Here is a 12377-nt window from a genome sequence, read left to right as displayed (position 1 = left end):
GCTAGTATGACGCCTCTCTCTGGACCTGGTGTTTACTTTAGCGGTGCACGGGGATGAGAGACCCTCTTCTGTACGCTCCCTTGTGTAAATCTCCACTAACGGAGGTGCACTAAAGGGTTACTTAGCCAAGCAACGCATTGTTTTCAAAGGCTCCATCCGTGCAGATTTCACACTAGTTATAGCATGTACCGCAGTCATGGCAACAGCTGTGGAGAAGCACTCACTGTTGGCATGGTTACAGGTCACCATTCCTCCGTGGCAAGACAAGGGAAAGACGTGGACAAAGGGATATTTCTACTCTGAGGGGAAAATGAGGAAGCACTAAAAATGAGGTGAAATTAGTACTCCTAAATTATATATTTTAGGATGTGCGGCTGAGGTTAGAGGGGGAAAGCTTGGAATTTTTTTAATGAAAATACAAGAAAAAACGTATTAATGTAAAATATGATGAGAACTATTTTCTATTTTAATATATTTTAAAATATCATTTATTCTTGTGATTTCAAAGCTGATTTACAGCTTTAAAGGAGTAGTTCAATTCCAGAACAGATAATGTACTCACTCCGTTGTCATCCAAGATGTTCATGTCTTGTTTTTTTTTCAGTCGTAAAGAAATTGTTTTTTGCGGAAAACATTTCAGGAATTATCTCCATATAGCGGACTTCTATGGTGTCTGTGAGTTTGAACTTCCAAAATGCAGTTTCAATGCAGCTTCAACGGGCTCTAAACAATCCCAGTCGAGAAACAAGCAATATCTAGTGAAACGATCTGCCATTTTATTATTATTATTTTTTTATTTTTTAGAAAATGTCCGATCTTTTCGCTAGATAAGACCCTTATTTCTCGGCTGGAATCATTTAGAGCCATTTGAAGTTATGTTTAAACTGCATTTTGGAAGTTCAAACTCACAGACACCGCAGAAGTCCACTATACAGTAGGGTTGCACGGTATACCGGTACTACTGTAGTATCGCGATACTAAAGCTTAAAAATACCCGCGGTGCCACTGCATTTTGAAATGGTAGTATCGTCCATACGGTAGCACCGTAAGATATGTTGTATGCACGGCAGAACACTGTTTAAAACGTTCACTTGAACATGCACGCCAGCAGAAATATTACAAGTTGATTACCAAAATGTCTTTCTGCTGTGATTTGTGTAATACAGGCTGTGTATACGCTTTATATGGTATTCGGTGTTTCCCGAAGCTTCAGTTCAATTTGTAATGGGAAGTTGCACGCGCACGTCGTTGTTCACGCTGCAGTTTATCAGAAGAGAGGGTCTGATTCAGACCGTCTGGTGTTATTTAAAATAGCAGCTCAAGAATCAATTATTCAACATCCAACTATTTTACAAGAAATATATATATTTTTTAGTATTTTTATTCATTTGCCATGAACAGGTGTAATAATTCATTTCTGGAAACATCTTTGCGATCACGAATGCAATTCCATTCATGAACATAGCCGCTTTGCACTTTGGTTCTTATCAATCATTATATATTTACATTATGAATGAATAAGTTTTAATACTCCAGCTGCTAACTTGGAAATTTCAAGATATGCGAGCAAAAATGCTCCTGATAGTTCAGCAATATGACACGAGCAAGAGTTAAGTGCTGTTTTTGTTTCGTTTCTGTGTTCGAATCCGAATCCGCGTTGGTTTGGGCGAATCACTGATTCACTAAGCCATTCATAAAAACGAGTCATTTGATTCACTCCTGAAGGATTCAGCTGTTTTGAAAGAATCGTTTGAACAACTCAGTGATTCAATCGTGAATATTGCTGCCACCCGCTGGCGGTTTTTGTTTCCCATCATATTATGTTCTTTTCCAACATATTTCTATATTCAAAGTTTTGTGTTTAAAACATTAATCTCATAACATTATTTATGCAATTATAAATACAGTCTATTTATAAATACCACATCTAAATACCATGCAGCTTCTGTGCAGTGCTAAGATGTTTTGTTTACATTAGTATTCAGAGAAAAATCTTGTCTGTTTTCATTTACATCATTACATCACAGAGTACTGCATGGTATCGTGATACTACTTGGTATCGTGATACTTCAGCTGGCATAGTATCGCAAGTCATTTTTATGGTATCGTGACAACCCTACTATACAGAGATAATTCCTGAAATGTTTTCCTAAAAAAACATAATTTCTATACGACCGAAGAAAGAAAGAAAGACATGAACATCTTGGATGACAATGGAGTACTTTATCTGTAAAGTTTTGCTCTGGAAGTGAGCTACTCCTTTAACATGGTCCTTCATAAATCATTCTAATATGCTGATTTGGTCCCAAAGAAACATTTTGTATTATCGTCAATGTTGAAACTAGTTTTATATAATATTAATACATTTTTGTGTAAACTTTATACATTTTTTTTAGTTTTATTTTACAGTAGAAATGTCAAAGTTCATACATTTGTGACCCTGGACCACAAAACCAGTAATAAGGGTATATTTCTCAATTTAAATTTATCTGAAAGCTGAATAAAGCTTTCCATCTGTGTGTGGTTTATTAGGATAGGACAATATTCGGCTGAGATCTGGAATTAGATAGTCCAAAAAAAAAAAAAAAAATTGGGCAAATCGCCTTTAGAGTTGTCCAAATTTTGATATATTTAACGTAGGAAATTTACAAAAAATCTTCATGGAACATGATCTTTACTTAACATCCTAATAATTTTTGGCATAAAAGAAAAAACGATAATTTTGACCGATACAATATGTTTTTGGCTATTGCTACAAATATACCTGTGCGACTTATGACTGGTTTCGTGGTCCAGGGTCACATTTATGCATTCAAAACCTTACCATTAAAGGGTTAGTTCACCCAAAAAGGAAAATTCTGTCATTAATTACTTACCCTTATGTCAGTTTAAACCCAGTATTCTTGTACCTTCATTACATTACGGTTAAACCACTGGTGTCACATGGGCTATTTTATCAATATTCTTGCTACCTTTCTGGGCCTTGAACGTGCTAGTTGTGTTGCTGTTTATGCAGGGTCAGAAAGCTCTTGGATTTTGATCTTACGGGTTTGGAACGACATGAGGGTGAGTAATTAATGAAAGAAGTTTCATTTTTGGGTGAACTATCCCTTTAATGATAAATAGAATTGTACCTACTTGGGTCATTTTCTCTTGTCGATTAAGACAGGACCAGCAGAGCAGATTTAATCTGTGAAAAGCATAGAACTGTTTCACAGTCTTTCTAATCCTTTCCAGAGATTTTAATTTTGTTTGCTTGTATTTACTCCAAAGTTCACACTGTTCCTCTCCTTATCACAAACCCTCACAATGTGTGTAATGGTAAAGTATATTATATATGCTTGTCTCAGGAAAAGGTAATTGGAATAAAATAAAGTATTTTAAAGGGATAGTTCATCCTCGTGTTATTCCAAACCTGTAAGACCTTTTTGTGACCCTGTATAGACATCAACTGTACTACCATGTTCAAGGTCTAGAAAGGTAGTAAGGACATCAATAAAATAGTCCATGTGACATAGGGCTGGGAGATATGGACAAAAAAAATTATCACAATAATTCTTGTGAACGTGCACCGAGGACTGACCTGGAAGAGAAGAAATTGTCGAATAAAGTCATTTTTCCAAGGCTGAGCCATTGATGTCACATGGACCCTTTTGACGATGCCCTTACTACCTTTCTGGGCCTTGAACGTTTTGGTTACATTGATGTCTATTCAAGGACAAGAAGCTCTCGATTTTCATCAAAAATATTTTAATTTGTGTTCCAAAAATTAAATTCCTAAAGGGTTTAGAAGGACATTAGGGCGAAATTTGCACAAAAGAACAAAACAAATTTGAGTGGCTCAGTGTTGTTGCAGACAAGGCTGGCTTCCGTGTGCAGTGATTTGTCTTATTGGCAGCCAATGTTTGAATGGGCAGAGTAACCCAAACACTTTCTCATCTGAATGACCTGCACTGCGCGTCTCACTCTCACGCTTCAGGGTCTGCTGGCAAAAGGTCAACCCTGCCACATAGCTTTGCCGTCGCTTTCTGTTTGAAGCCAACTGAATCGACACAGATCTTCGCTCTAGTTCACCTGTCTGCTGTTTCTGCCAGCACCAGAAAGACATAATGTGACAGAGCCAAATGCACTGAGGGTACTCTGAATTTCATTATTTGTGAATTCCATTCCCCTAAAAACCAATGCAAAAGCTCATTTTAGCATTCCACCCATTTTAAACAGTGTCAGGGTGTTGCGATCTGAAGTATGTAGGGGGTAATATTTCCAGCTGTACGTCTTTAGGCAACACATTTATCTTAAATGATTCAATAGGAACAGCTCTCGAGTGAGACGGCAGTTCTGCTGGTGTGTCGGGCCCTTAAAGAAATTGATGGAAGATCTCAGATTTAATAGCCTACGGTTAAGCTGGCATTATATTTTTGTCTTTTACTTTTCATTTTTCAGAGAGCACAAAAGAAATTGTGTGTTTTCTGCAAGATGCATCTTTCCTGTTAGTCCTGTTTGCTTAGGGTAGGGCGGACAGATTGGCAGGAGGGGTTAAAGTGATTGAGTGTAGCCATGGCTACCGTATGACTGTGTCGCCATGGTGATCCAGCCTCCCAACTCGTTACATGTGCAAGATTGCAGGTTGCTCAGAAAATCCTCTGATGAATGTTTCCCACAAGGTAAAATAACTAGGTGTTCCCCAAGGGTCGGTCTTGGGGCATCTTATATTTACTGTTACTGTTAAACATAAAGCGTTTTAGGAAGTAGATCAAGTGTGGATATGATGTCAGATTAATTCATTTCAGTCTGAGAGTGACCTTGATACTATAACAGATCTGTGGTGCCAAATGAGATTGAGAATCTAATCTTTCTGAAAATCTAATCTTTTCTCTGCAAGTAATCCCTATTTGAAGCAGACGCTATGGTATAGAAAAAATGGGTGGGTGTTTCTGTTTATCATTATTTAAAATGGGTCAAATTTACATTTGTGACCTGGATAAAAAAAAAAAAATAACTGTCGTAAGTAGCACGGGTATATTTGTAGAAATAAAATAGGCAACAATACATTGTATGGGTCAAAATGATCGATTTTTTTTTTAAATGCCAAAAATCATTAGGATATTAAGTAAAGATGTCCCGTGAAGATATTTTGTAAATTTCCTACCATAAATATTTCAAAACTTAACTTTTGATTAGTAATATGCATTGCTAAGAATTGAATTTGGACAGCTTTAGATTTAGATTTTTTTGCACCCTCAAATTACAGATTTTCAAATAGTTGTATCTCGGCCAAATATTGTCCTATCCTAACAAACCATACATCAGTGGAAAGCTTATTTAATCTTTCAATTTAAAATAATTGGCCCTTACATGGCTTTACGCTTACTTTTCTTTTCAGAGCTTGTGCTCCTGACTTAAAAAATGTAGGAGCACAGTCAAAGTTTCAGGAGCAACTTCTAATCAATAATCAGACAATCTGATCAAAAATTTTCCTTCCCATTACAAAGTGATTTACAGGGGAATTTTGTATACCCGTAATCTTGAGCGTAAATGGAAAAAAACTAACTTGGAAGTTTTTAGAATTGCATGGTAAAACATTATGTCTAGCTATAGACAGGCTTTAAAAGCTGCTAGAGCCAAGCATATCCACCAACAATCCAAGGTTTTTATTTAGCACAGTGGCGAGATTAACAAATAACCAGACGCCACCCGACCTAAATATTCCTGTACAGTTAAATAGTAATGACTTGAATTTCTTTACTGATAAAATAGATCAGAAATACAATAACAAATGTAGATTCTACAGCATCTGATACTTCAGCGTCAATCATTGCACCCAAAGAAAAATTTGTAATGGCATTTTTGTTTAACATCTTTTGTTAAATTTTTAAAAAATAATATTTTTAATCTTTTTAAAATTTCTAAGTAAAACGATAGAATAAGAATAAGTTACCAATCAAATTAAAATCGTTAACAAAATTTATTTGTACTGCATAGGTGGCACAGAAGAACACAAAAGTGGCTTGTAGGTGTATTTTCATGTTTAATGAGGCTCAGAGGTGGAATGACTGCAATCAGATGAATAAATTGTTAAGATTGATATTTTAAATATGAAATTTTGAATACAGAAATGTTAAATGACTTAAATAACAGATGCTTTAAAAATGAAACTAAATATGCCAGTAGGTGGCGGCAAGTGACTGTTTTTATGAATGGGAAATTAAATCATTGACTCACTAGATTCGTTTTAAAAACGAATCATAAACGAAACAATGCTGTGTTTTAATGGAGATGCACAGACTTTCAGACCATTTTTGATGACGAAATAGAGCAAAATCAGGCAATAGTGTTATAGCCAGACAATGTCACTTGTATTAAATTAATATCACATTTCTCTCTACACTGCACAATGAATCTCTTATTTACACTCTCTCTACACTTTGTTTTAAGGATTTGTGAGATATGTCTATGATACATTACTTAACGTTGCAAAAACACGTAGAAACCTTTGACACTCTCCTCAGCACAAACACAAATATGCTGATCGTGTCAGTCGCACATGGTGCTCCTAAATATTTTTTCTTTTTTTTTTTAAAGATTTATTTTTGGCGTTCTTGCCTTTTATTGATAAGTGGGAGAGAGAGGGGGAACAGGATCGGGAAAGGTCAGCGAGCCGGGACGCATGTTGATGCACTGCCCACGAGGCTATCAACGCTGACCTAAATATTTTTTCATATTAATTTTTTTAGTTGCAAATGCGACTAAAATGGTCACACTATAGAGTCCTGCCTTATGACTGGTTTTGTGGTCTAAGGTCCCATTTATGGTATTAGTGAAATACTCTTATTCCTTGTAGCTTAAAATGGTTGCTTTGGTTAACAGATGGTAAGCATGCAATTTTTTATGGTCATCTACTAGGAATAGAAGCACCAGCTTGCATGTACTTTAAACATTAATATTAATGAAGTTTTAGACAAAAGCTTGATTTATATTTACTTTAATGAAAACAAACTGACTTTTTCTTGTCCTGCAGTGAACAAAGCCTTTGTTTGTACATCCCTGTAAAAAAAAAGGTGTTTTTCACAACTGATAATACAAATTCACTGGACAATCTGAACACGTCAGCAGACCACAGTGTTCTGCCACAGCATGAATCACGTAAACCAGCAGCACATGTGCGATATCTCGGTCACAGCTGCCTGAAATGAGTTTTGGTTGAGTGCCACTGAATCAGTACCAACTCTTCTGTCAAGTCAGCCCGAGCTCCCTGGATAGTAAAAGGAATGATGGACTGCTTGGTCTGTTTGCATATCCTCTGTGTTGAAATCATGTCTTTTCAGTCTCCGTCACAATGCAGTGATGCCAGAGTGGTGTGTTTGGCTTGTCCCAAGTAAAGTTAGAGGACAAAAGACAATTGTTAGAGGGTGTGCCAGAATTACATAATGCTATCATTATGTCATTATTTGTTTTTTGTTTGTTTGTTTTTGTTCTCTTTTGTTTTATTCGTCATTCTGGCGACATTGTCTTATCAGTCGACATCTCAAAAAATGCTGGTAAGTTTCTTTTATTTTATGCTTGATTGCACTCATTTTAATCTCTGTTGGATTTTATTTTTTACATTTTTCTTTTTTTTTTTGGATTGTCACAATGTGGCCATTTAGTTTTTTGTTCACTTACGTCAGCTTTGTGAATGCAGTGGATTGGGGGGAAGGTGTTAGAGGGTAAAACCTGGTATGAAAACTGTCCAAAAGAGGAGTTGTAGTGCACCACCTGCTTGATAAAGGAGCTTAAATATATCTCCTCTACTGCTACAGCTTTCCACCCCAGCACTCACACTTTCAGTCATTTTTTTTCTCGTCTTTTACAACCTCCAAACACCCTGGTGTGCATGCAGACGAAAGCTCGTCACTGCATATTGTTATCGTTATTTTGCAATTGAAGGGCACAATTCAGTTTTCCAATTTCGTCTAGATTGATTTTTCATTGTTTTGTGCATTTTCGGCTGTATGGTGAATGATCCGTGCTTACCGCAGGAGACCGTGTGGGAACATGTGGAGTTTGCCCATTGTGCTTTGCTTGCATCAATACATGGCTGTGATGGTTTACGACTGTGTGCCTTGTTGCATTTCATTGGAGACTTTTATGGGGGTTTGATTTTGTTTGTGCCACCTGATCCTCATTTTGTTTGATTGTTTTCAGTTGGCTTGTCGTTTTTCTTTTTGTTTGTGTTTTGTTTCTGGATGCATGAATGACTTGATGCCTGAAAGTTAAGAATTTGATTAGCTTCTCATTTGAACTGTTTATTATTAGTGCCTTCATATTTCCTTTTAATTTAACTTAATTTAAAATTCTTGTTTCATTTTTGTTGGCTTGAAGGAAATATCAGCCGCTGTCTATAATTAGCTCTCGTAACAAATACCGTTCATCAAACAGTCATCAGAATATGGGCGATGTGAGTTTTTGCAACGATCATGCTGTGCTAAGAAAACTGTTGTTATACCCCGCTGTGTGCGTCAGTACATAGATACATAGTGTTGAATATCTTAGCCTGTATTTCAATACCTGAACACTAAATCATTCTCAGTAAGACAGGAAGACTTGCACAGGGTTGGATTGTCAGGCAGGTTTACAAGCCACAGAGCTGCAATGAAGTGTGACTTCCTTACGGCAAAATTCAGAAAGGAGAAGAACTCTAGCATGGGTTTTTCCTCACTTGTTTGACAAACCAAGACCTCCCTTGGTCCCTAGGCAGCCCGATTTCAGAAAAAAGGCTAAGCTAATACTTTTTAAAGAGACATAAAGAAAAGAAAGGTAGTTCTTGGCTTTGTTTTACAGAGGGGTGCTTTGTCAAGGCTTTGTTGGATCTGTGTACATAACTGTTCACAAGTTTGAGGTCAGTAAGATTTGTACAATGATCTTAATAGCGATGCACAATATTGGATTTTTGCCGATATCCGATATGCCGATATTTTCAATTCATTTTGGCCGATAACCGATGCCAATACCGATTTATTTCCTTTTGTTTGGAAACAACACAAAGTCTCTCCTGTGTAGAAATTATAAGCTAATTTTTTTTTTATATTTTATTAGTTTTTAACAAGAATGAATTTGTTAGAATTAAATAAACAGTAATGAAGTTCTTTTATAATGACAGAACATTGAAAATATTTTTTTCAGTGGTAACGTTTTAACATTTGTAGATGGTCTGAAGCAAAAGAGGGAAAATTATGAAAATCTTTAAAAAATATATAACATATTACACATTAATTAATAAATCAGTATAGTCATGTAAGTGTCATGTTTGTAATTTTTGTTTGTAATGTAAGCTATAGCTTCTGACTTTTAAATCAAAACATATTTATGAATTTATGACAGAAATTACTGCTTTTTTGATTAGAAACACAGTTTAAATGCTATTTGTGTATTTTACTCTAATTTTATTAGAAGTAGGCCCACATATGAGCTACTCCTCTTATCTGCAAGAAATAACGGCATCATTTTTCATGTTTTTTAATAAAAAAACAACAACTTTATTTTAATAGGAATCTGATCAGAATTGTCAGGAAGCGAAGTGGGAGAGAGATGGGGGTGGGATCGGGAAAGGTCCTCAAGTCCGGACTCGAACACAGGACACCCGGAGCACAACGGCGCTGTATGTTAGCACACTGCCCATAAGGCTATCAGCGCTGACCATAATTTTTCATATTGGGCCAATGCCGATATTTTACATTTATATCGTGCATCCCTAGTTCTTAATAGAATAATAGTATTCGTTTATGGTCACCAGACCAGACTGCATTTATTTGATCATATTTTGAGTAAAATATTATTACAATATAAAACAACTGCTTTCTGTTTAACGTAAATGATTAAATTAATTTTAAAAAAATCTTACTGACCCACACTTTTGAACAATAGTGTCTTACTAGTGGTCGACCGATTTTTATTGACGATACCGATTATTACAGAGCAAGTAGATGGATAACCGATATTTTGAACTGATTTATATATATCTGGTGTAAAACTGAAAGTTTATGTCAAAATTAAGAATAACAAGGACTCTGACAAAAACTTTCTGTACATGCTTAAATCAAATTATTTTATTAGCAAATCGGTTTTGAAAATGACTGATACTGATAACCATAAAAATGCTTAATATTGGCGCTGATAATCGGCCGATAAATCCCCTATATCTTACAGTTTTTTTCATAACTGTGTTTCCTCTTTTCTTTCTTGTAGTCTACTCCATTGCATCTGGCAGCCGGATACAACAGAGTGCGAATTGTTCAGCTTCTCCTGCAACACGGCGCTGATGTTCATGCTAAAGATAAAGGGTAGGTCTGCTTATGTCTCCTTTTGATCTTTTTTCCCTACTTTTCTTTTTTCGCAATGGAATAAAGCTGGTTTCTATGAGCTATTTCACATTTTCTCCACTCTGGTAAAAGCTTTGGTTCATTAGCCTTCCTTTACCATATATTACTTAAAGGAAAAGCACATTTGGGGCGTAAATGATTTTTGTGTGTGTTTTCTGTTCTTGCAATCCCTAGTGGTCTTGTCCCTCTACACAATGCCTGCTCATATGGACACTACGAGGTCACAGAGCTACTCCTAAAGGTAAGGACAAAAAACCTGAATGGGTGTGCATGTATATTTTACCGAGACCTGTGACAAACAAAACTGTTTCCAGTTAAGCAGCTTGTCCTAATCAGGCACAATGCAACGATGCAACCTTTTAATCATCCTAACCACTCACAGTGGACAGTCCCATTCACAGTATATTGTCACTGATTCAAAATCCTGCTTTGCTTACTATATATTTAAGTTATTTTAGTATTATTTATATATTACTATTTTTTTTGTCCTATCCTATCAGAGTTCACTCAGTTCCTATCAGTGTTTCAGTGCTAACAAACTCTCTCGAGCTTGGTGTTCCACAGAGTATGGCCTTTAAGCCCAGCTTCGTTTATTTACAAAACTGATATATGGAACACTATGCTCACGGTGTGTTCTCCCATGCTCACTGTGTCAACAGAGTCCTGCGGAGCGGCCAATCTGTCTCTACAATAATGTTTGGAGTCTGATACACAGCAGAACAGAGTATTCCCGGCCTCAGGAGAGCTTATCACAATATCAGTAGCTCCCCAGATCTCCTTAAGCTCCCTCAATCATTATATTTGATTAAATGTGCTGTGCAATGATCAGAAAGACAATTAAGAATCCTCTTATCATGCACAGTTGCATTGTGAACACCTGACGCTATCTTGATGTTCCTGAGTTCCTTGGGAGCTTTTGATTCACTCCTCTTACTTGCAGCTCAAAAAGCTTTAAAAGGATAATTCAGCCAAAAGTGATTTTCTCATTCAACCTCACGTCATGACACACAAAAGGAGAAACAGAATGTTTTCCATCCACAGTGAAACTGGAGTCTGTCAAGCTCTAAAAAACAGCGTCAAAGTGGTCTGAAGGAAAAGTCCTTTGAACCCATCCATTAGATCTTTGTGAGGAAAAGATTGAAATTTCACTGATCTCAAATCTCATTCATATTTACCTCTATTTAAATATGGCCAGTCAAAACATGTCGCACCAGATGTCACTGGTTTTTGTGTTTTAAAGCATTAGTTTACTTCCAGAATGAAAATTTCTTGGTAGGTTACTTGGTAGGTCATCCAAGATGTTCATGTCTGTCTTTATTTAGTCGAAACGAAATTTTTGAGGGAAACATTCCAGGACTTCAATGGGAGCCAACGGGTTGAGGGTCCAAATTGCAGTTTCAATGCAGCTTCAAAAGGCTCTACAAGGTCTTATGTAATTAAACAATCAGTCATTTTGTAAAGAAAATAAAAATGTATGTACTTTTTAACCACAAATGCTCGTCTTGCACTGGTTTCTAATCACGTTAGAAAGGTCACGCATGACGTAGGTGGAAGTACCAACCCAGTGTTTACAAAGTGAACGTGCAAAGAAAAACAAACGCCTTTTACAAAAAATGGTAAAACAATGATGTTGGACTAATTTGAAGTTGGAGAAAAAAAAAAGAAGAGTTTTTCTCCTTTTTGAACCAAAGTAACCACCTAACATGTTTCCAGCGTGATTACATAACGCGTGAAGTCATAGATGCATTTTTTTTTTTGTAGAAAATGAATGATCATTTCGCTAGACAAGACCTTTAGAGCCTTTTATATCTGCACTGAAACTGCAAATTGGACCTTCAACCTATTGGCTCCCATTGAAGTCCACTATAGACCTTTTTCCTGAGTAAACGATGAGCGCCGCCATTACGAATTCTAACGTCAGATTGAATGCTTTTCTGTTCCGGTTTCCATAGGAACCCATTCAAATAGCGTCCATCTGTTTTTAATGTAGCTACCTTCCGCTGCTTCGTGTCATCTACA

General features: G+C 36.4%; 1 protein-coding gene across 1 annotated transcript in view; it reads left to right on the top strand.

Moving 5' to 3' along the window:
• The window catches only part of tnksa (tankyrase, TRF1-interacting ankyrin-related ADP-ribose polymerase a), a 154521-nt gene that overhangs the window by 101946 nt on the left and 40198 nt on the right, over nt 1–12377 (top strand). The window contains exons 6-7 of the mRNA XM_073824012.1: nt 10225–10319; nt 10533–10599. Of these exons, the coding sequence (XP_073680113.1) occupies nt 10225–10319; nt 10533–10599 (162 nt within the window). The remainder of the gene's footprint in view (nt 1–10224; nt 10320–10532; nt 10600–12377) is intronic.

This window comes from Garra rufa, chromosome 19 (genome assembly GCF_049309525.1).
Source record: "Garra rufa chromosome 19, GarRuf1.0, whole genome shotgun sequence".
Lineage (NCBI taxonomy): Eukaryota > Metazoa > Chordata > Actinopteri > Cypriniformes > Cyprinidae > Garra > Garra rufa.
Note: the sequence above shows the minus strand (reverse complement) of the source record. Positions and strands in the feature narration are given on the sequence as shown.